The sequence below is a fragment of the Vipera ursinii genome (genome assembly GCF_947247035.1).
Source record: "Vipera ursinii genome assembly, chromosome: 6".
NCBI lineage: Eukaryota > Metazoa > Chordata > Lepidosauria > Squamata > Viperidae > Vipera > Vipera ursinii.
The window spans coordinates 47600407-47626835 of NC_139515.1; the positions used below are offsets into that span (position 1 = coordinate 47600407).

The window sequence follows — 26429 nt, forward strand, 5'->3', positions numbered from 1 at the left end:
TTTTCTCTAAAGATTGTTCTCTCCATTGGTAATACAAGGGTGGTCTAAGCCAGAGAGAGAGAGAGAGAGAGAGAGAGAGAGAGACAGATAGACAGATGGACAGTAAAAATGTATATTTGTGTGGATGGATGTTTGTAACCCAAGTTCAAAAATAATTTCTTCTACATCTTTGGAAGATGAGCTTTTCTTGTTAAAAAAGTTTTGCATTTGTATTTATTATTGTTTCAGTTCTTTAATTTACTACTGTGCCAGCACCATTCCTCAACTCCTGATTACTATAAATTTATTTATTTTTTATTTTTATTTTTATTCTATTTATATCCCGCCCTTCTCCGAAGACTCAGGGCGGCTTACAAGCTTAGAAGTAGCCTTCATTCTATGTATATGCCTGCTTATTAGGGCTTTCACACACACCCCAAGCAGCATTATTACAAAGTCAGCTTAATTGCCCCCAACAATCTGGGTCTATTGAGTGTCTATTTAAATATTATGATATAAGTTTATATTATCTTATTTGAGAAAATATGCTACAATTTTGTGTACTTAGCTATTATTTATTCAACACAGACACACACATATATATTTCAGATTAAAGGCAATATTCCAATGAAATTTTAAGTAAAGTCTAAGGTTCCTTGAAAAACACTTACAAATTCTTTTTTTTTAGATATTTAGTGGTCTTAGTTCATATATTTTCTTCAAAACAAAATATATTTGTGTTATAAATCACCCAAAAGAAAAAAAAATGGTTAATTACACATTCCTATCTTGTACACTTGCCAGATGGAGTCCTAATTATACCTTTATACTACAGATGGATAGAATGCTTGATGAGGACCTATAAAATTAATTATTTTAAAAATGTTTGCAATAGTTCATATATTTTGACATAAGCAACATGCTACATATTTTATTTAAGACATTATGTGGGTAATAGAACAAAAGTTATAGCCTAAACAGAATAAGATTACTTTTTTGAGCATGCTATCAGGATAGCTGCTTCAAATGTTTTTTGGGGGAAATTGTGCAATTTTTCAAAAAGTTAATGAAAATTAATTGACTATCTTTTTTCATTTGTAGGAACATTTTTATTAGTATTATTTTTGTTCTGGAAGTTTTGTATATCTATAGGTGTGGCTGAGTGTTACAAATGTACATATTTGTGCTTGTTAGAAAGATTTATTTGTAAATCTGTGCTAAAGACTATTAAAAGTAACCTTAAATCACATATGCATCCTTTCATATCTCACATATACTGTGCAGTTTTTAGTTGCAAGATTCAATTTTGGGAAGAACTACATTCTCTCTTCTTAAGGTAACTTTATGTGTATATATTTTATGCAAATTTGTATACTTTTCTCCCTACCTAAGATTTCTACTTTGGAACTTGGTAATCACTTCCATCTGACATTGATTTTTGCAGCAGATTCCAAAAACCTATTTTTTAAACATTTCTAATTATTTGATAATGAATTATTCCGAATCAGAAATTAAAAGCTTTACTATATAAAAGGAACAAAATCTCGTTCACTTTCTAGCATTTCAATATAAAGGGATATTGCTTCTTCCTCAAATTCTCTATTGCACTATAGGAAGAGACTTGTTCAGTATATCGCAAGATTCAAGAGCCACTTCAACCTTAGCCATGATAAGAGACAAAAAGAGTTTTGGGTGGAAGGAAGGAAGGAAGGATGGCATTCCAGTGTTAGGTTAGGTATTAGGTTAATGTTCGTGCCATTTAGCTTATGATGCATCCTTAAACTCAGGATTTGTAGAATTGCAGAGTGCTGGGTTCTTCTGTTTTAATTTGCCAGACTGTTTGCTGCCATGGCAGCCAGCAGCATTCACTGCAGTTACAAAGAACAGTCATAGATCCTGGGATGCATGTTGAATACTAAAATGCCAGGAAGCTTTCACAGAGCTTTGCTTCCTTGGTTAATTTGGGTCTTATTGAGCTCTGACGTGCTTGGCTGCACTTGCCTTTCGATCAGCCATCCAAAGTAAAGATCTGCATGCAGGAATCAGTCATGATCTGTTGAGGGAGCCTGGGAGAAGACAGTCATCGGCACTTGCAGTTTACTTCTGGATTTCAGAAAACAGCAGCCACAGAGAGGGATGCAGTCCTATCAATCTGAAGAAGACTGATGATTGGATGTTAAGAGGGAAACATCACTGGCTTTTATGTTTATTTCTGTGCTGGAGTAGATTGTTTAAGCAGCTCTATTTTGCTTGAAAGAAATTCCTCTAAAATTATTAAAACATTGCAGATTAACAGGACTGGAAAAGACTAGCTTGGCATTAAAAGAATCAAAATGACTCTGCCTGTCTAGTCCTTAATAGCCTGCACTCTGGAATGCTTATGCTGTGCTTTTTTTGACACCAGAGGAATGAGGAGCTATAGGGCATGTAAACTGGGTGCTGCTGAAATGTTAGATCTATTGCTGAAAGATCTTGCCTTCTCTACAGCTAGAAATGTGAAATCTAATTTGTATTGAGCCTTTGGATAAAACTATGCAACGATATGCTGAACTTTCAGTGTTCAGAGGCAAGGATGCAAGAAAGAGAGGTGCTCGTCTCCAGAAGCAGAAATCTCTGACTAATCTTACTGTCCTAACTGAAGGCGAAAAAAAGAGATTTTCATGCAGGGAAAACTGGTTTGGCAGTGCCTCCAAGCCTAGTCAGGTTCTTCATCAGACAGAGCTTGGGAGTAGAGGCTTACTTTCTAAAGCACTGTCAAAATCAGCACACTCCCTTTACCATGCCTGCAACAAGTCACCATGTGAAATGGAAGAACTATCACCTGTTGGACCCAGAGCCTCATACCAAAGGCTCAGAGGCTACCTGGTTGATGAAACTGTTCGAGGGGAGACAAGCAAATTGGGTGAAGAAGATGTGCCCTTTAAGTCAAAAATTACTAGCCAAAATTGGGTTGTGGAAGAGGAAAGTTGTTTACGTGAAGGGACTGCACAGCTTGATGAGGATGTTATAATAACAATGCTTGGAGACTTAGAACAAGCACTTTACAATGATTATTTAGGTAAGTTAACTTCTATTTGACATGATAGTTATTAAGGAATAATGTTTTGCATGGAAGAGACTTTGTTAATAATAATCTTACTATTCTTTTACAATATACTTACAATTCCATCTATACAGTATTATGAAGCAGGGTATATTTACATTATTTGTTTTTGTTAGATTTACAGACTGCATTAATTTAAAATCTTTTGGCATTTCGAAGGCATGCCAGTGATAACACACAATTTTCTTCTTAAAATATAGCTTTATTAAACTAATCTTGAAGCAGCAAGATAGGAAAACTCTAGCAATTTAATTTCTGTTTGAGCTTGATACATAGGCATATTTGACAGTCATGCTAGTTTTCCCTTTTACCTCAATTTGGGAAGGATAGTCTGAAGATACTTCCCTGTTTTTTTGCTCTCAATATTAATGTGAATTCTATCTTGTCAAATTGACTGCCAGTTCATTCACAACTATTTTTATTCTGTGTTAATAATTTTCCATTTCATTAATATAAAAAAATAATTATCAAACTTATCAAACTTTGTTTATTTAGGCAATATCTTGGTTTATCTTCTACTCTACTTTCGAAATATTCAGTTCAAAAATAACATCCCTGTAATGTCATTAAAGCAGAAGTTTTTGTCTTAAGGCTTTACATCTAATCTATATTGATGCAAACAAGTTTCTATGACTTATCAAAAATATAGGAGTTGTAAAGCATTTATTTGCAAGCCAGTTGTACTTCTGATCGCCATTCAGATATATGTGTTTTCAAAATGATGGATTCAAGAATTTTATAGAAATACATTTTTGGAAGTCTGTGCTCCATTGCTAAATCTTTTTCTTGCAAGTTTCCTAGTTTTACAAAATTAGAAGTCTGGAAGAGAAATATATCTTTGACTTTGTTGCTGATATATGAATCAGAGAAAAAAACTTGTTTCTAACTTTGACTTTTGCTATACAGCATATTTCCATAATACTGACATAGTTGGGTATGTATCTAGATATGAATGTACACACATACAGTATATGTGCATCTCTTGGTTATATTTTTGCATACAAATAATGGTGTTGCAATTCAAATATATATATACATGCAACTGATGCTGAATGTTCCTAAGAAAGAAACATTTATGCCATTCCTATTTAGTAGGGCACCGTATATAATCCAATATTAATGTGAGATAATACTGAACAATAGTTGTATTTTTTAATTAAAGAATGTTGGAACAAAATATGGTAAAAATAGCTGATACAACTGCATATGTCTCAATTTATCTATTTGAAATTAAGAAATGACATTTCATTTTACTTATATTGTATCAGTAATCCATATAACGCAAAGAAATGTGACTTCTTGTCTCTAAGGTGTCTGGACATGAGAAAGAGTCCTTCATGAGTGTTGTTCACTATTCCAAATCAAATCTGCATGCAATGGATATAAAAAGTCTACACACCCCTGTTAAATGCCAGATGTAAAAAAAAAACACTCGACCAAGACAAATCATTTCAGAATTTTTTCACTTATAATATACCATAAGTTGTATAATTCAACTGAAAAACAAACTGAAATCTTTTAGGGGAAAAATAACAATAAAAATATACAATAACATGGTTGCATAAATGTGCACACCCTTAAACTAATGCTTTGTTGACACACCTTTTTATTTTTATGATAGCATTCAGTCTTTTGCACTAGGAGCCTATTAGCATAGCATATCTTGCTGGGAATCTTTGCCTGATCTTTCTTACAAAAGTGCTACAAGTTTGTCAGATTGTGAGGGCATGTGCATAGCCCTTTCCAGGTCACTCCACAGATTTTCAATTGGACTCAGGTCTGGGCTTTGCCTGGGTCATTCTACAATTTTGATCTTCTAGAGGAAGATCAGTCTTTTGTTGATTTAGAAGTATGCTTTGGGTCATTATCATGTTAAAAGATGAAATTTGTCTTCATCTTCAGCATTTTAGCAAAGGCCTAAAGGTTTTGTGCCAAAACTGACTGATATTTGGAACTGTTCATAATTCCATCCACTTTGACTAAAACCCCAGTTCCAGCTGAAGAAAAGGATCTTCAAAGCATAATGCTGCCGCCATGCTTCACTGCGGGTATGATGTACTTTTGGTGATGTACAGTATTGTTTTTGTGCCAAACATACATTTTGGAATGATGGCCAAAAAGTTCAGCCTTGGTGTCAGCAGACCATAACACATTTTCTGCTTTTGTCAGACTTGATGTAGGTTTTTGCAAAATAATGTAGTCAGGCTTTCATATGTTTCTTTGTAACAAGAGGCTTGCCACCTTACCCCACAGCCCAGACATATGAAGAATATGGGAGATTGTTGTCACATGTTGTACACAATCAGTACTTGCCATAAATCCCTGTAGCTCTTTTAATGTTGCTGAAGGTCTCTTGGCAGCCTCTCCGATCAGTTTTATTCTTGTTTTTTTTATCAGTTTTGCAGGGAGATTCAGTTTTTTATAATTAATACACAAATTAATATGATACAAAAGTGGCATTTTATTAAATATTAGATTTATGATAGATCTTTCCTCTCTAAAAAAATTAGATGCTCAGAAAAAAAAATTGTGCCAGAAAAACCAGAGATTGGATCTGTTTATTGCTAATACTGTATGTAGAAGGAAACAAATGACGGGAAGGCAAATGTCCTTCCAAGTTCAAGCATTCATTCATTTTTGCTTTTGAAGATTCATCTTCAGAGTGCTGTTTGTGCAGGAAGAAGACTCCTATTAAGTAAACAGCAGCAAATGAGATAAATTCCAGGATACAAATATGCAAGTATATAAAATGCATAATCACTCCTCAGTTTAAATAGGTTGCTGTCAGGCACAAAAGATGAAGTCCACAAGTGAAGGTTCAATTAAGTTGATTTATTGCTAAAGGACTATGAACAGGAATCTTCTCAACTAACAGTCAGCACCTGGTTAGAGTTAGATAAGGGTCAATGGCACTCAAGGGGCAGGGGCTGGACTTCATTTGCTTGTGGCTACATAAGGATTCTGAGATGATCACCCTTTTCACTCCACCACCAGGTTCTGTTGTTCCTTGTCGCAGAATTGCAAGCATGTGAACACTTACTATCAGTAACTGTTTTATATAGTAATTATTTATACAAACATATTTTTATTCTAGAGTGATAAAGAATAAGTCTTCTTTCTAATCTGTTTCCATTTTCGTAGTGTTTCCAAGCAAATACTTATATTTATCTATAGCAGGTGTTACTATAAGAAATATAATTTTGATCTCAAAACCAATAAGATTATGATAAACAGTTAAAGATTAACTATGTTAAAGCTACTTAATCACTTACAGAGAGAATTCTGTAGAAATTAGAAACTCCATTTATATATCAACAATTCCACTTTATATCCTTTTAGTTAGAAGACATGGTGAATCCCCAGCCATAAATACAATTCTTCATGTTGCTAAAATTTGAACCAACTATCTTTAAGAAACATAGAGCAGGGTGATTAACTCAGCTAGATATGTTTAGCCTTGAGCAAAGACATCTAAAGGTGGGTAGGATAGGCATATTCAGATAACTGGAAAAAGGTCACATAGAAAACTATCAAGGCTTCATTCTCACTCCAAAGCACATGCAATAATAGATTTAAATTATTGAAAGATAGATTCCAATAAAATATTAGGGTAAAAATATTTCTAATAGCAAGAGCAGTTTGATGGTAGAGCCAGGAGCTTTTTTTCATTAGATGTATTCAAGTGGATGCTAGACAACTCAATATTCCTTTCCAAATCTGGGATCCTAAAATAGAAGAAACCAACCTAGTCAGACTTTGTGTGAACTGCCCAAGGTTCTGATTTTGTGGCCTCAAATTTTGGATCATATGTTTATCCAGATATGACTGTACCTACTGTTACTACTTCTGATTCAGCTATCTTTTGCCAATAACTTTTATGTTAAAATGCTTGAAAAACCTTCTCCTGTGGAATTTTGGGTGCTTGTGATACAGCACCCAAAATACAGCAATTTAGTGCAATGTTTTGTACCCCAACCACTGATGTGTAGGTTATTTAACCTACAGTATTTATTATTTATAACAGGCTTTATTTATATAGCACAAAAATGCTTCAGGATTTTTTTTTCCTTTTGCATATATCCAGAGCAGAATGGGACAACTTACCCTGGACAACTTGCCATGGTCAATTCACCGCTGCCAATTCACCATGGCCAACTCATTGTGGTCAACTTGTCATGGAACAGGTCACTAGGCAATTCAACAATTTGATTTAATTATTTAAAATAATTATTTAAAATATTTTAATTTTGGTCATTCACATTTCATTTTGTCCCTCCTTTTGCATCCTTTAATTATTCTAGTCCACAATTTCTTCAATATTATGTAACTTTTGTCCCTGTGGCAAGTTGTCCCACCATGAATATCCCATGGTGAGTTGGCCATAGTGAGTTGGCTGTGGAAAACCTGTCCCAGACCCTATCCAGCACATCAGCAATATGCAGAAAGTGTTTATGACCCTGACTTCTGGTGACTACACAGGCACATCCCTGCAGTATTCTTTGGCAACATTTTGGAAGTGATTTGCTCTTTTGTTTATCTAAGGATAAAAGAAAGGAAGAGCTCAAAGTAACTCAGGGGGCTTCCAGGCAAGACAAGAAGTCACGTTTTCTGCCTTCTAATAAAACACCTTAACCCTCCACTAAACTAGCTCTCAAATATCTTATATACTTATACTGTTTCTAGTAAAATGTTTTTTTCTTGATCTAAAGACCACAAAAATCCTATTGTTGTATATAACTGTTTATTGCAATCTGTTACTTTATTAATCTATGTATTAATTACAACAAAGTCTACAGTTTTATAGACATTTTATGCTAATTTCACTATTATAAAATTACAGTTGATTTTCTTGATCTAAAGACCAAAAATATCCTATTGTTGTATATAACTGTTTATTGCAATCTGTTACTTTATTAATCTATGTATTAATTACAACAAAGTCTACATTTTTATAGACATTTTATGCTAATTTCACTATTATAAAATTACAGTTGATTTTTTATTGAATAATGAGAAATAAGTTGAATACTTTGAACAAGTTACTAGAAACAAACATTATTATATTAAGAATCAGAAATAACGTTCCATAATGTATATTCTCTATGCTACATTTCTATATGCTCTTAAACAATATACTAAAAGTCAATTGATTTTCCCCCCAGCTTTTTTTTTACTGAAGTCAATTTACTTGGTTTAAAAATGCAACATCATTTTCATACATAAGCCTGACTTTTAAATAGGTTACCGTATTTTCCGACGTATAAGACGACTGGGCATATAAGACGACCCCCTACATTTCCTGTTAAATTATAGGGTTTGGGCTATACTCACCATATAAGACTACCTCTCTTCCAACGCACACCAAATAAAAATTAAAAAACATCAGATTTGATTTTAATATGGTAATTTTAATTCAAATGCTTATGACATGCAGGTACTTAGTAGGAAAACTCACTTATAAACATAAGGCTTTTTGTCATCAAACATGTAAACATAAAACAGTGCAAGTGGATTAATAATAATAATAATAATAATAATAATAATAATAATAATAATAATAATAATAATAATAATAATAATAAGTTGAAAGGGACCTTGGAGGTCATCTAGCCCAACCCCCTAATAAGGCAGGAAACCCTATACCATTTCAGACAAATGGCTGGCCAGTCTCTTCTTAAAAACTTCCAGTGTTGGAGCATTCACTACTTCTGGAGGCAGGTTGTTCCACTGGTTAATTGTTCTAACTGTCAGGAAGTTTCTCCTTAGTTCTAGGTTGCTTCTCTCCTTGACTAGTTTCCATCCATTGCTTCTTGTCCTGCTTTCAGGTGCTTTGGAGAATGGCTTGGCTCCCTCTTCTTTGTGGCAGCCCCTGAGATATTGGATCACTGCTATCATGTCACCCCTCACCCCTCATTAAACTACACATACCCAATTCCAGCAACCGTTTCCTATTTTCCTAATTCACTTTTCCTAATTCACTCTAAAGCTTTCCCTGCACAGAGCCTTAAGTAACACCAGCTGCCTGCAATTAGTGCAGGTTTGCATCCCACCAGGCTCAAGGTTGACTCAGCCTTCCATCCTTCCGAGGTAGGTAAAATGAGGACTCAGATTGTTGGGAGCAATAAGCTGACTTTGTAATAATGCTGCTTGTGGGGGGGGGGTGAAAGCTCTAATAAGCAGGCATATACATAGAATGAAGGCTATTGCTAAGCACATTGATTTGTGCTTTAAATTGTAAGCCGCCCTGAGTCTTCGGAGAAGGGCGGGATATAAATGGGATTAAAAAAAAAAGACCAAATGGGAGATCCGCTCCAGGTTTTCCAGCCAGCCCGCCCAGTTCCTGAGTCAAATGTGTCCTTAGAGCTAAGCCGCTACTCTGGCTGCTGCCTTCCCCACCTGCCTTTCAAGTTGGGATAGACTACAGCTGCTCTTCAACTTTAGAAGGAAAGACGCCCAGACCCCAGCCTGTAAAAAATCACAGACTGCAGCTTCTTCTCCAATTGGTCCCGCTTTCCCTGCGCAGACTAAATGGGAGATCCGCTCCAGGTTTTCCAGCCAGCCCTGTCCCTAAAGTTTCAGCACCCGGTGTATAAGACGACCCCTGACTTTTGAGAAGATTTTCATGGGTTAAAAAGTCGTCTTATATGCCGGAAACTACGGTATTAGTATTTAGGAATACTTCATTAGTCCAGCAATAGAGCAAAAAAGAAGAAAAGGATGAGAAGCAGAAGAGATAAGTCAAGGTACATTCAAGGTTATGGCTCTACGTATAAAACACTGAGGTCACCGTATACACTATTTCATCCTTATCAATAGATTGCAAACACAGAGTTTTGATGAAGTTTCCTACTCAGACAGCAACAGATATTCATGAAATAAGACTTTCTTCTTTTTGAAATGATGAGTAGATTAAAGCAGGATATATAAAATATATAATAAAGAAATAGTTTGTTGTAATTTAGAAATACACATATTATGCTATTGATGAAAACTGTAGTGGTGGTGGTGGTGGTGGTGATGATGATGATACATTTGAGGCATTCGTTGTAAAGTCATAATCATTCTGGAAGACTTAATGATAACAGAAGCAGAATGGAACCATAAAGCATATTTGTATTTGTATTCTGTAGTAATTCAAACTCAAGATTACTCTCATTTTTACTCATTTCCATCAAGGCTTTGATTATAACATTGTTCTAGTTCATATTGTCTTACACGTATATGGTTTGCTTTATTTTTTATGTTCATATTCATTGATTGGTTGGTTGATTGCAGGAGAAGATCCTGAAACAAGAAGAATGAGAACTGTAAAGAACATAGCTGATCTGAGACAAAACTTGGAAGAAACTATGTCCAGTCTTAGAGGAACTCAAATAAGCCACAGGTATTGTTTACTAGTGCAGCTGAATACATGGAACAATAAAAGAAAAACAGTTTTAAAAAAAGTGCATTGTCTAAACAGCAGATTTTATTTAAAATGTATCATATAGCTAAAGAAATAAATATCTATCAAAAAGTGAGATTTAATCATTGTACAAAAGTGAAGTATTCCTTAAAAAAATTATAAATTGTCTTTAATATCTGAATAAAATCAACTTGTATAGCTCATATTTAAACAATGCAAATCCACAATAATTGTACTGTATGGATGAGGCTATTCTGAGTGCTAACTCATTGTGTGTTACTTGTAACTTGAATCTTGTCACTTGGGTTAAAGTAAACAGTTTTAGTAGAATTCAGTCTTGAGACTGTTTAAGGATGGAGAAAACAGGTCATTCAAGGAAATATTATTTGTTAATGGTAATGACACAGCTGGGAGACACTGTAGTTGCCAAATTCTATTAAGAGTGTTGTGCTTATCTTTATTTAGAATGTACTTACTGAAACAAATGGGAAACATTTCTAACTTAATCTCATTGTCATATTGCAATGAAAACATAACTTATATTAATTTTAGCTATGTATGAGCGATCCATTACATTTTACAAGGAAGACCTGATTTTGAAAAACTCCCATTTTATTTTACTACTTACTATTTACTATTTATCTTTCTTCTGGCATCATTTCACTTAGTGAACATTTAACAGGTTTTATTTTCCATTACAAGGTTCATTTTATTTTATTTAAATCTTATATATTAACATGTTTATCTCAAAGCCCACCATCGCTAAAAATATGGAAAATCTGAGAAAGGACATTGGCTTGTTGCAGAAAAATGTCGGCCTTAGAGTGACATCTTTAAAAACAGGTGCTATTTTTCCTAAGACATGTTTATTTAAAAGTAGAACTTTTCTTTGTCTACCCATCATCCCATATGCATAGAAATATGGAAGCTATGGTTCAACAGTTTTTGTTTTGCTTGACAGCACACTGGAGACAACATTTGACAGTACTGTGACAACTGAAGTGAATGGACGAAGCATTCCTGGCTTAACAAGCCGATCTTCTCCAGTGACCTGGAGGCTTGGACAAGCTAGTCCTCGACTCCAGGCAGGTGACGCTCCTTCCCTGGGTGGAGGGTACCCTCGCAGTGGTGCTAGTCGCTTCATCCATACTGACCCTTCTCGATTCATGTACACCACACCTCTTCGTCGTGCAGCCATCTCTCGTCTTGGGAACATCCCCCAAATTGACATGGGTGAAAAAGGAAATAGTGACCTGGACATTTCCTCTGATGTTGATGTTGGAGGGTACATGAGTGATGGGGACATTCTTGGGAAGAGCCTTCGAGCTGATGACATCAACAGTGGGTAAGATTTCTTTTTTGTAAAAATGAGATTAGAAAGGATTGTGATTTTTTAAAAGTAATTCACAAATCTGTTCATAAACAGAAAGGAATGAGGCAAACATCTGAAAAATATGGTGAATTTGTTACTGGCTGAATTAGAACTATAATAATCTACAATGAAAGTTATTAGAGAAAATGAATTAACTATAATTTAATTAAGTAATTTAATTCAGTTCAAATGACACTTTAAACAGTAAAATGTATGATTAATTTGTTATCTCCTGTCTTATTTTTTGTTGGACTCTTTTATAGAGACAAAAATGATTTTCATGTTTAATTTTTTTGATGCAGATAAATATACATGGCTCTCTCTTTGTTAATTTTTAGAAAGGCCTTGTCTTTATAATAATGAATTTATTATAATGAATTTATAATATTAAATGACATGGCTTGAAGTTTTATAGCTTATTATCTTCTAAAATTGCTTATCATTTAGATTATACATAAAATTGGAATGATGCATATTCTAAAGCGAATAAAAGAAACTTGTCTAATAAGGAATATAATATACACCTAATAGAAAGCCCACTGCTTCTGTGAAATAAACCTCTGTGTTAAATTGTTTACCCATAGAAAATGTCTCCTAATATTCAACCATAATCTGACTTCCTGTTTTTGAAATCCATGATTCCATGTCTGGGCTTTTGGAATGACACAGAATTTTTGTTCACTTTCTTTCTTTTGTTCACACACTTTCACAGTGTTTTTCAGACACTGTTTTTCAGAAGATTCTGCCATATTCCTCCCTATGACTTGTTATTACCAAAGTTAAACATGTATAGTACATTCGGTCTATCTTTATAGAATTTAGATGCTAATTTCCCAATACTTTTATCACTTTTTCTGAACCTATTCCGATTTGTCAAATTTTACTGGATATAATATTCAAGGTCACATCTGTGAGATGTCTTCTTATTTGCTTAATATATTATTAAGCATTGCATACATATTATATAACATATAAAGAATAGTTATGATAATGTTAGAGATGTGTTGTTTGGATAAATAAATGTACATGTACTTTTTTATAAAGCCCTCTAAAAACTCACATGATTTGTGGTGAATGTTAATTTGATATATGAGGAATGCTATTTTGAAAATTAAAATATCAAAAATCAGGACAGTTATTTTGACTGTAAATTGGAGTGACTCACTGCAAACTAAAATTAGAGCAAGGAGATAAATTTGTGATCTTTGGTAAACTGTTTACCAAATATGGGGAAAAGATTCTAAGAGGTGTGAACATCTGTAGCAAATTGGTAATATGTGCTCCATTAAGAGGAATAAATGTTGTTCTTACTATAAGAACATGCTTCTACTTATTTTTATAAGATAGTGAGAGTTGGGTATGACAGGAGAAACATGAAAGTAAGTTTCTATGGAGAGTCATCCAGGTCATAGTTGTCTCAAAGGCGCTTTTTCAAAAGCCAACTGGACTGGGTTTTTTTTTCCCTGAGAAAGAAGAAGACATTTTGCTTCTCATCCAAGAAGCGTCATCAGTTCTGGCAGGATATTGGAGCAATGGAAGGATTGGTTCTGACAAGATGGGGGGAGGATTTGAACGATCATATTTCTTTGCAGTCATCTGGTTGTTAGCACTCTCCCTGAGATCTCTTGATGCCATTTCGGGGTTTATCTGTGCCCTCAGCATCATCTGCATCTTGGAACTGTTGAAAGGACTGTGTTGTGGACGAGAGATAGGTGGTGTCGTATCCTCCCCCTCTGCTGAGAGAGGACTGCTCAATGTTAACATAAATGGCCTCTTTTACCCTTCTTTCAAACCAATGGTCCTCTCTACATTCTGTCCACATGGTGGATAGGGAAGACCATTGGTTTGAAAGAGGGATAAAATAAGCCATTTATGTTAAAATAATAGTTGCTGGTATAGTATTTTTTTCATGACCACTATAGTATGATGGCTCAAATATTTCTATAAATCACGATAGAGAGAGCAAAATAGATATGTCACAACAGATCAGTGAGCCTTTAATTTACATATAACCACCAAGTCTTACAGAAGACTAAACAACCATAATAAAATTAATTAAATTGGTCATGGACTAAACAGAAACATTTATGATTATTTAAAGGCTTTCAATAATGAATTGCAGAAAATTCATAGTTTCTTCGTTGTTGTTGTTACCTGCGATGTCATGTCTGACCCATTGCGACCCTATAGACAACTTTCCTCTACCATTTTCTGGAGTCCATTTAAGCTCACGCCTACTGCTTCAGTGACTCCATCCAGCCACCTCATTCTCTGTCATCCCCTTCTTCTAGTGCCCTCAATCTTTCCCAGCATTAAGCTCTTCTCCAGTGAGACCTTCCTTCTCATTAGGTGGCCAAAGTATTTGAGTTTTAGCTTCAGGATCTGGCCTTCTAAAGAGCAGTCAGGGTTGATCTCCTCTAGGACTGACCGGTTTGATTGCCTTCTAGTCCAAGGGACTCGCAGGAGTCTTCTCCAGCACCATAGTTCAAAGGCCTCAATTCTTTGGCGCTCAGTCTTTTTTATGGTCCAACTTTCACTGCCATACATTGCAACTGGGAAGACCATAGCATTGACTATACACACTTTTGTTGACAGGGTGATGTCTCTGCTTTTTAGTGTGTTGTCTAGATTTGCCATGGCTTTCCTCCCGAGGAGCAAGCATCTTTTAATTTCTTGACTACAGTCCCTATCTGCAGTGCTCTTGGAGCCCAGGAAAATAAAATCTGTCACTACCTCCATTTCTTCCCCATCAATTTGCCAGGAATTGAGAGGGCCAGATGTCATGATCTTGGTTTTCTTAATGTTAAGTTTCAACCCAGGTTTTGCACTCTCCTCCTTCACACACAACAAGAGTCTCTTTAGTTGTTCACTTTCTGCCATTAGAGTGGTATCATCTGTATATCTCAGGTTGTTGATATTTCTTCCAGCAATCTTATTTCCAACTTTTGATTCATGTAGCCCTGCCTTTCTCACGATGTGCTCAGCATATAAGATAAATAGGCAGGGTGACAGTATACAGCCTTGCCAGACTCCTTTCTCAATTTTGAACCAATCAGTGGTTCTGTGTCCAGTTCTCACTGTGGCTTCTTGGCCCACGTATAGGTTTCTCAAGAGAAAAATAAGATGGTCTGGTACACCCATCTCTTTAAGAACTTGCCACAGTTTGTTATGATCCACACAATCAAAGGATTTATCATAGTCAATGAAGCAGAAGTAGATGATTTTCTGGAACTCTCTAGCTTTCTCCATGATCCAGCTTATGTTGGTAATTTGATCTCTAGTTCCTCTGCCTCTTCAAAATCCTGCCTGTACTTCTGGTAGGTCTCGATCCACACACTGCTGGAGTCTAGCTTGTAGGATTTTAAGCATAACTTTACTAGCATGTGAAATGAGTGCAATGGTGCGATAGTTTGAACATTCTTTGGCAGTGCCTTTCTTTGGAATTGGAATGTAAACTGTTCTTTTCCAATCCTGTGGCCGCTGTTGAGTTTTCCAAATTTGCTGGCAAATTGAGTGTAGCACTTTAACTGTATTGTTTTTTAAGGTTTTGAATAGCTCAGCTGGAATACTGTCACCTCCACTAGCTTTGTTGTTGCTCAGCTTTTCTAAGGCCCACTTCACATTCTAGGATGTCTGGCTCGAGGTCAGTGACCAACTCATTGTGATTATCAGGGACGTTAAGCTCATTCTTGTAAAGTTCTTCTGTGTAATTTTGCCACCTCTTCTTAATCTCTTCTGCCTCTGTTAGGTCCCTGCCATTTTGGTCCTTTATCATGCCCATTTTTGCATTAAACGTTCCCTTCATCTCTCCAATTTTCTTGAAAAGATCTCTGGTCCTCCCTATTCTATTGTTTTCTTTTATTTCTTTGCACTGTTCATTTAAGAAGGCATTCTTACTCTTCTAGCTATTCTCTGGAATTCTGCATTCAATTGGGTGTATCTTTCTTTTTCTCCCTTGCCTTTCGCTTCCTTCCTTTCCTCAGCTATTTGCAAAGCTTCCTCAGACAGCCATTTTGCTTTCTTGCATTTCTTTTTCTTTGGGATGGTTTTGGTTGCTACCTCTTGTACAATGTTGCGAACCTCTGTCCATAGTTCTTTAGGCACTCTGTCTATGAGATCTAATTCCTTAAATCTATTTGTCACCTCTACTGTATATTCAACATGGGTATAATTTAATTCATACCTGAGTGGCCTGGTGCTTTTCCCTACTTTCTTCAGTTTAAGCCTAAACTTTGCAATGAGAAGCTCATGGTCTGAGCCACAGTCAGCTCCTGGTCTTTTTTTTACCGACTGTATAGAGCTTCTCCATCTTTGGCTGCAGAGCATATAGTCAATCTGATTTCTGTGTTGACTGTCTGGTGATGTCCATGTGTAGAGCCGTCTCTTGGGTTGTTGGAAAAGAGTGTTTGCTGTGACCATCGTATTCTCTTGACAAAATTCTATCAGCCTGTGCCCTGCTTCATTTTGTACTCCAAGGCCAAACTTGCCTGTTATTCCGCTTATCTTTTGGCTTCCTACTTTAGCATTCCAATCCCCCATGATGATAAGGACATAATTTTTTGGTGTTAGTTCTATAAGGTGCTGTAGGGCTTCATAGAACCGGTCAATTTCATCCTTTTCAGCACTGGTGGTTGGGGCATAGACTTGGACTACTGTGATACTGAATGGTTTGCCTTGGATTCGAACTGAGATCATTCTGTCATTTTGAGGATTGTATCCCAGTATTGCTTTTCCTACTCTTTTATTATCTATGAAGGCTACTCCATTTCTTCTGAGGGATTCTTGCCCGCAGTAGTATACCTGATGGTCATCTGAATTAAATTCACCCATACCTGTCCATTTTAGTTTGCTGATACCTAAGGTGTCGATGTTCAGTCTTGTTTGACCACATCCAGCTTTCCTTGATTCATCAATCTTACATTCCAGGTTCCTATGGAGAAAATATCTTTACAGCATCGGACTTTCCTTTCACCACCAGACACATCCACAGCTGAACGCCCTTTCAGCTTTGGCCCAGTGGCTTCATTCTTTCTGGCACTAGTAGTACTAGCCCTCTGCTCTTCCACAGTAGCATATTGGACACCTTCCAACCTGAGGGGCTCTTCCATTTGCTTCTCCAGTGGATCACATTTTGTCAGAACTCTCTGCTATGACCTTTCCGTCTTGGGTGGCCCTGCATGGCATAGCTCATAGCTTCATTGAATTATGCAAGCCCCTTTGCCACGACAAGGCAGTAATCCATGAAGAGGATAGTTTCTTCACTTGGAACATAATTTTGCCATGTCATAATGCTGTAACATCTTAGAATATAAAAGAAAATTCCAAACAGGTGCAGTGCACTTTTTTGGTTTGTTTGAATCAAAATTAAGTAATAGTTCAAATAGGGATAATCAACTTCCAAAAAATTGCTTAATTCTTCAAAAATCTTTGAACAAGTCTAGGAATCTCCAGGATTTAGCGACAAAGGGTTTTGAGTAATCCCCCAAATTTCACATTAAAAAAAATGTCTATGTATATCTATAAAACCTGAGCTTTCAGTTATGAGAGGCTTTCTATCTATGACCACTAGTTCCTTCCTTTTTTTACTGTCCCTCAACCTTTGAAAATTTTGAGTTGCTGAAATAAGTTAAAGAATGTTAGACTCTGGGTTGATTCAGAGCTGAAATGTAAACACTGTAAATCATATTTTGATTCAATTTAATTATGCAAAATTTATTTCTAAGTAGACCAGCTGAGAGCTGAGTTATATTTGTACTTGTTCACTGATTTAAGTTTTGTTTTAGCACTTAGTATATTCATTTAAGGGTTAAACAGCTAGTGGGGGCAAGTATATACAGGGAAACTAGATCTCCAGATCACTGGGCATGCACTGGCTTCTGAAGATCTTGAGCGTTAACACAGGAGGAGATACAAATACATGCACTCAGTTGTGAAAACTTTTGTATGAGTTTCCATTTAAATGTACTTCTGAATTCTTGTTGGATGTTAACTTTTATTGCACAAATATTTGTAAAAGATGCAACAATTTGGCTGTTTGCAAAGTGCAGCTTATATATGTGTATGCCTTCATCACACTACTAAGGCTAATGTTTCCAAAAAGGTTCAATCACAGCCCCCTTGTAATTCATTTAAGTAAACCCTGTTGTCAAAGGTACCGTAAGTTTGAAAAAGAGGTATAATTGTTTTAAAGAGTTTATTCATTAAGTTAATAAAATTATTAAAGCACCCACACCTTATTTTCAGAATACTGTGGAAGTTTGAGAAACGGAACGTTGCTTTAATGAAGAGTGGGGAGGTGCTGTGTTTCTTCTTATGTAAAATCCAAACACATTTTCAAGCAAATTGCTGATGATTTTGTTGCAGATGAATTCTTAATAAATTAATGTGTAAAAAACATGTTATTTTCTTCTATATTTGTTTTACTTACCCTGACAGGTTTGTTCAAATCTAGACAAATATTTAATTTTAGATTTATATTCTGCCATTTATCAGGACTTGTATTATAAAGTGGAGTACTAGATGCTATCGGGTATTAATCCTGTATTTCTAGGGTTCAGACTAAAAAGGGAGGAAAATCACTGTTATCACTAGCTTGAAGTCTGTGTATTCTTGGCGTTAAAAGAGAAATGCATTGAAAATGTTAAAACAAATAGGTGACAACTTGAATAAAAAAGCTGATTGCTGATTTTTGTTGAATATTTTACTTGTAGTAATCCTTGACTAAAAATGTAAAAAAGTATTAACTGATTTATCAAAAGAGAAAATAAATTAGGTTGCCTTTCTTGAATGAAAATGATCTAAATGGCAGTGCTCTTAGCTAGAATATTTTTAAAGTACTGTTTCCAATTTATATTAGTAAGAAAAAAGACTAATAAGCACTAAAAAATACATGCTTCACCCAAGCATGCCAAACCTTATGTCTTTCATTCCCACTTTAATTACTTTAAACCTGGAGGACAATCATCCAGGAATAATTAGGAATTAATATGAGAGAGTACACTGTTTCATATGTGTAGCCTCTCAACTAAAAAATTTACCCTCCTGAGACTAAAGTACCTTAAACTCTTAAATATGATTTTCACCTTCTTTTTCTTAATTTGTAATTCTATTAAAATAGAAGCTGCAATAGTTTAACCCACCCTCACCAAATGCCAAATATATTCAACCTCCAACACAGTCTGGTATCTCAGAAACTGCAAATCCCTGCTAGAATTCATATTAGGCATCCAGTTGCTTAAAAACGTGTTCCTAGCGCATGGGGGTTCTTTTGAAATGTCTAAGAAATGGCACTAAGCAAAAATGTGCTTTTTATTGATCAAGTGTAACAAAACAAATAAGCAGCAGCTTACTTCAGGCTAGTAAATCAATTTTTGAAACCACTGTTTATTCTTTATTTACTGATTGCAAATATATGATATGTGAGAGACCTATGGTTTGTATCTAATGTCCTGTTTTATTCCCAGTTTGCTTTTCAGTAATGTCTAAGTTTTGAACTGTTCACAGATGCAATAGAAGCTAAAAAGATTGAAAAGCAAATGAGATGTGGCCTAATAAACCATAACTATTTTGCCTCAGGTTTAGAATGTAAGAAGGTTGTGTTTGCATTAGATTAGAATCCTAGCTAATCCTACACAATGTTCCATTGTGACCATACAGATATTATCAAGCTGTGAGAAATTCATTAGGAAGATATTATATATCCCGACCGTAGTAGGTGAAGAGAGCATACTAGAGCCATAATTCTATCCTCTCCTACCCTTGCAGGATGTATGATACATAGCCATGTATCCTCTGAAACATAGATCAGTTTTGTGAATAAGGCCATTTTAATCAGGAAGACAATGCAGTATCAAATCATAACTATTTCTCCTTTGGTGGTGTAACTGGGAAATAAAGAAAAGAGCAGTAATATAGCTTATAGTAGAAAAATATTTATCCTTTTAGCTGATTATATTTTACTTTGTCAGCTGCAGCTTTCCCAAATATCAAGCAGAGATAGTATTGGCAACCTAATTCTTTCAATCTGAGATGCAAAACATGGGAATTTCTACATACACACACACACACACACACACACACACAGAGAGAGAGAGAGAGAGAGAGAGAGAGAGAGAGAGAGAGAGAGAGAGAGAGAGAGAGAGAGAGAGAATAGAAGGGGAACTCATCAAATTTGCAGATGACACTTACAGTAAGCTTGCAGGAATAGCCAATACCCCAGAAAACAAGCTCGGGATCTTGACAGACTTGAACAATGGGCCCTATCCAAAAACATGAAATTTAATGTGGAGAAAAGCAAGGTTTTACGCCTGGTCAGGAAAACCCAAAGGTACAAGTACAGATTAGGCAAAACCTGGCTCAAAAACAGTAACTGTGAGAGGGACTTTGGATGATCACTTAAACATGAGCCAGCACTGTGTGGTGGCAATCAAAAATGCTAATGCAATCCTTGGTTATATAAATAGACAATCAAAATCAAGTGAAGTATTAGTACCGCTTTATAAACCCTTAGTAAGACCACACCTGGAATACTGCATTCAGTTTTGGTCACCACGTTACAAAAATGTTAAGACTTTGAAAAAAAAAGTGCAAAGAAGAGCAACTAAGATGATTAAGGGCCTGAAGACAAAAACATATCTAGAACGATTGCAGGAATCAAGATGGCCAGTTTAGAGGAAAAGGACTAGGGGTGACATGATAACAGTATTCCAGGATTTGAGGGGCTGACACAAAGAAGAGGGGGTCAACTTGTTTTCCAAAGATTTAATTAAGGAAAGAAGCAACCTGGAATTAAGGAGAAACTTCATAACAGTGATGACAATTAGCCAGTGGAATAGCTTTCCGTCAGAAGTTGTAGTTGCTTCATCACTGGAGATTTTTAAGAAAAGACTAGACAGCGATCTATCTGAAATGGTATTAGGGTCTCCTGCTTGAGAAGGGGGTTGGACTAGAAGTCCTCCAAGGTCCCTTCCAGCTTTATTCTGATTGAGAGAGAGAGAGAGGCAGAGGCAGGCAGACAGACAGACAGACAGACATAAAATGCATATTACTGCTAGGTTATAACCCAGAGAAAGTAACTGCGATTAACATATTTAAATCAATAGAGGATCTTAATTGTAGATATGTTATTTTATCATTTGGTTTAATAAGGTTCACTTTGATCAGTATTGCATATTCTTATTTAGAGTATAAACTGCAAGCAAGAAAAATATTACGTTTAATTCATATCAATACTTGCACTGCATAGCGTAATAGAAATGTCTATAGGTGGTAGCCTTTCCTACTGATTCATTTTTATATATATTATTTTTAGTTACTTGACTGATGGAGGGCTCAATCTATACACAAGAAGCTTGAATCGAATTCCTGACATAGCTGCCTCTCGAGATGTCATACAAAAAGGAATTCATGATGTGACAGTGGATGCAGACAGGTAAAGCCTCCTTTTTCTATATAAAAGTCAAGAATGTCAAATTACTACAGATGTTTGTAAAAGTTATTCAGGGCAATTAATTTTCAAATATAGAGATATTGGGATCAGTAGCTATAGGTTAGGAAGCATTAAAATAATGGCAATAAATATCTAAGCTGGAGCTGGAGAGTTATGTGAGAAGAATTGTGTATTCTTAAAAGACATAATAACTGCCCCGCCCTAAAAAAATCTCTTGTATCAACATCCACTGGACAATTATTATCAGAATGACCAATAATGTTGTGATTTATGAAGTGCTGCAAATAAATTGGCCTGCAGAATACAAAGGCAGAGCATCTGCCTAGCAATAATGTACACATTTAAGAATTTGTTCTTGTAAATCAGGTGATTAGAAATAACAAATTTCAGCATAGCAGAATTTGTGCTGTAATTTTTATTTTGTATTTTAGATTACTTCTTGCTTTGTGCATATGCTATAGATTATGATGTCCTTGTGCCTGTAGGGTGCAGCCTAACAGCTAGTTTACAGTGAAACTGTAGCCTTCACATTTCAAATCATTTCCCGCTTCGTAACCAAGTTCCTGTGGCATCTGCTTCAGCAGAGAGAATTTGAGAGTACTGCCAGTACAGCTCAGAATAATCCAAAGTTTTTCATCCAAGTCATGATCAAAGGAATACGTCATCAAAAATATGAAATGGATTCTGAGTCCATGTATAATTTGTTTAATCTTTGAACTCCATCAAGCCCCAATTAGTATGATATTTACTTTAGCAAGTAGATGGATCTATCTTAGCTATCTAGGGTAGAACAAGAATGGGTGGAAGGTTCACAGAGGATGATTCCCGTCTGAAATAAGGAGGAATTTCCTGACATGATTGCTAGTAAGCAGTGGAACATCTATCTCCTGGCGCCATGAGTTCTCCACAATGGAGATTTTTAAGAAGAGGTTGATCGGCCATTTGTCTGAGATGATACAAGAAATATTGCCTTCAAGATCCCTTCCTGCCATGTGATCTGAATTTCCATGCACATTTTTTGTTCTTGTTTGAATGGCTCACCCATAGAAGATTTTCACAACCCAGTTACCTATAATTGAATCAGTGTATATGTAACTTAAATTTGGAATTATTTATCATGTTGTTAAAACTGCTTTTCTCAACCATACATAAAGAATTAAATAGTTCAGCATTTTAAACATAAGCAACAAAAGTTTGGAAAAACATAATTAAAGACATCGCATTATGAAAACGATCTAGCTATACTATTTCTTTTGTTATTGGTTTTTAATCAGTTTTAAGCTCATATATATTTCTTAACACCTGGTGGTTTAAATTTCTGTTAACAATTATTTGAATGGTTTGCAAGTAATATTGTACTTTGATTATGTAAAGGATAATCTTAACTGCTTTTTATATAGAAAACCCCAGTCAGGTTCAAAATTTTATATTTGAGATTCTTTTTGCAGCCAAATATCTGCGTAATAATGTTGCTTTAAAATATCCTACTTCTGTATTATAATTTGGACTTGAACATAGTATGGAATAGTTTTTGGACATTGGAAAAGCAAGACTCAGGCAAATCAGAGACAAGAAAAGTACAACCATGTGTTTTAACATTCAAATAGACTGGCACTAAAATCATGATATTAATTTGTTATAACTAAATTCTTCTTTAGCAAATCTATTTACTTGTTTTATTCATGCAATTGCTTTATTGTATAAATTTCAAAGAAAATAGAGCCTTCACATTTCTAATTTTTATCTCCTTGTACCAATTGGAAAAGACTTATCATTTTGAAGATCTCCTGGTACATATATTTAATTTACAGCTACTATAAAGAAAATTATGTTTTTCTCAAATCTAAAATATTGCATTTAGTTTGGGCCCACGTTTTAGAAAGCAATTGAAAAAATTGAAACATGTCCAGAGAATAGCAATCAAGACAGAAAAGGACCTGGAAGGATCTCCAGTTACTTATTGGAAGTACCATTTAACAGTTGGTGGTACTGGGTATGTTTAGCCAGGAGAAGAGAAGATTGTGGGAATATATTATAGTTGTCTGTCTTCAAGCAGTTAAAGGTTTTATTTAATTAAAGTCTCTGTCTCTATGCATTAGCCAGGAAAAAAATATTATGGTAAATATTGAGAATATTTATCTCTTTACATTTGGTGCTCTTTTGATCCGTTATATTTCTAATTTTGCAGATACTAAAATTCTTAATAATAGAGGTATCCTGTTTGTTACTTTGGATTTTGTTTCACTCCCATGTAAATGGCTCAAGTACATGTTTGGGAACTAGAGCTTATGTTTGTGTGTCTGTGTGTTTGTGTTTGTGTGTGTGTGTGTGTGTGTTGATTATAGCTGTGAAATATAACAGTGAGAGTCAATTGTATCTCATTATTACAGGAGGAAAATTTCAGTATGTGCAGTGTAGCAGACTGTCTTAAATAGGCACCGTGCTTTAAATACACCCGCAGAGCGTGCATTTTCTCTGATTTCACTGCAGCTAATTCTAGGAAGAAAACATAGAATGCTTTTGGTTAGATCTGTAATTTTGTAGGAAAATTCAGGCCTTGTTAATTTTAATTTCAATTTGTATAAATATTTTGTGCAGTTCTATTATCTGTGAAGATATTTCATTTTATTTATTTTAATCTATGGACATAGTCAGTTCCTAAGCATTAAATAGTTCTAGTATTATGCAACACAAAATGCTATTTTTAATATAAATGATACTTTGCTTAGCCCAAAAGTAGTAATATATGGTAATTATTTTTTATTTTATTTTATTATTTTCATTTTATTCAGTTTTCTACTATTTAATACTATTCAGTATTAAAGATATCTAACAATATTTTTTAAAGAATATAATTCAGAAAACAATTTAAAATGAACAATAACATAGTTCCTAAATCACTTTCTGAATTTAAAATATGACAAATGTGTCTTTATAGATTTTCTAAACACTGAAACATCAGAGGCCCTATACAACTCTTTTTGACAGAAAGTTAATTTCTAAAGGGTCTTTCCTGGAGATTTTAGTAGCCACTCAGTTGAGTAACAGAAATGTGATTCTTTTGATCATCTCGAACAATTTAGGATTTTAAAGGGAATTACAAACATTTTAAATTTTACCTAATAGGCAAGTGGTAAACCATAGATTTTTCAGAACAATACGACTATGAAAGCTTCCACAAGATAACATCCTGGCTGCTTCTCTTGTACCAACTGCAGCTTGTAAACACTTTTCAAGGATAGTCTATATTATGTAGTGGGTTCGACGCAAGGAAGAGATGGCAGCTGGAGTACGTGTTCAGCTTTTTATTGTGGGGGGGATTCGTACTGGAGAACAAGGGCTACCTGGCCTCCTTATATACCTGGGCAGGTAGGCGGCTAGCCAATGAGGTTGGCCCTAGGTTTCCCGCCGAAACTAGGTTTCCCGCCAAAACCATCCAGGCCAATGCCCCCTAGTGGCCGCTGCTATGCAGATGCCTGCACCTGGATACATAACAGTCTATGTGCAACATGTTGTGGTAATCTAGAAAGGATGTAGATAAATATATAAAAATTGACTCATTTCATTTCACGTGAGGAGTAATTATGCAAATTACTATTAATCATAGACACCATCTTCAAATCCAGTGACAGCCAAGGAACTAGGTTGCCCCCCAGTGTGTGAAATTGCTGGTCCATAGAAAGTACCACCCTATTCAAAATAGACTGAATCTCAAACACCAGAACCCTATTTCTTAATTACTACAATATTTCTGTTTGTGTGAATTTAATTTCAGCTTGTTTCCCCTCACTTAGTCCAGTATCAAATTTTGGCAACATGTAAATGAAGACTCAATAATCCAAGCCAAAAGTATCTAAAAAGGTTAGGTCATGGCAACTGGACCAAAGTTTGTTTATCGGAGACATTTCGTTACTCATCCAAATAACTTCATCACTCAAAATAAAAAATCAGGCAGACAGCCATTGCAATGTACTAATTCCTGCCACACCAGCTTCAGAGGTTTCCCCCCAAAATGTATTGCAGTATTATACATCATATAACACACCACAGTAAAACAGTGATAATAATAATAATAATAATAATAATAATAATAATAATAATAATAATAATAATAATAATAATAATAATAATGTTGGAAGGGACCTTGGAGGTCATCTAATCCAACCCCCTGCTCAGGCAGGAAAACCTATACTATTTCAGACTTGTACCATTTCAGACTTGTTCTTGTAATAAAACTGCACATTGTAGAGATAAGCACTTAAAGGGAGCTAAAGATTCTTAATGGTTGAGAATAATTCTTTGTTCTTTTTATGATATGGTTCCTGAATTGCTTTGAAAACCCCCCACCTTTATATGTATGATTCTCTCTTTTGAAAGAATGAGAATCTTTGAACTGGTGATAAAGCCTAAGTGGGTCCCTCTCACTTATGAGCGACAGCAGCTATTTTCTTCTTATATTGAACAGAAGGAGGAGGATATATGACTGCTTTAATATGAAGAGGGAAGGTGTTTAAATCAAAATTCCAATGAAATAAATACTGTAATGTGTTGAAAGAACTTTTCAATGAATTAATCAGTTGTTGATAGAACAATAACCCCAAAGGAAAGAAACTGGCAAACTGTAGCTGGCCTCAACAATTCATGTTATCTGGGGTATATTTGCTAGTAAATATCTTAGACATGGTAAGAGTTCATTCATGTGTTGTATATTATTTACACATGCTCAATATAGCCAGTGTCATCCAACTAGGGAAAGCCAAGATGCAAATTAACAGTAGTCATATCATGCCTGGACTGCTTAGAAAGCAAATTCTGTTATGAAGCAATGCTGCAAAAATAACATCAGTAGAGCTGCATAAATATTTGAATTATACAAAGTGATTGACTTGTAGTTCTATAACATTGATCTAAGCAAGATTGCTCACAAATAGTTTCTCATCACTCTAACAAGATGAAGCAAATGTCTCCATGGGAATCTTTATGCGCACTGATACACTAACATCAAAGTTCCTGTGAAGCAAGAAAAGTTCCTCACAGTAATTACAGCCCAACTCACAGATTTTGCTGCATCTATAATGTACTGAAATCAGAATAAAAATATTCTGGAATGTTTAGCCATCAG

At 35.2% G+C, this 26429-nt stretch overlaps 1 protein-coding gene across 1 annotated transcript in view; it reads left to right on the top strand.

Annotated features, from left to right (window-relative positions):
• Nucleotides 1-26429, top strand: part of NAV3 (neuron navigator 3) — a gene marked incomplete at its 5' end in the record, with an annotated part of 387240 nt that overhangs the window by 275358 nt on the left and 85453 nt on the right. The window contains 3 exons of the mRNA XM_083365121.1: nt 10358-10466; nt 11449-11832; nt 21170-21289. Coding sequence (XP_083221247.1) covers nt 10358-10466; nt 11449-11832; nt 21170-21289 — 613 coding nt within the window. The remainder of the gene's footprint in view (nt 1-10357; nt 10467-11448; nt 11833-21169; nt 21290-26429) is intronic.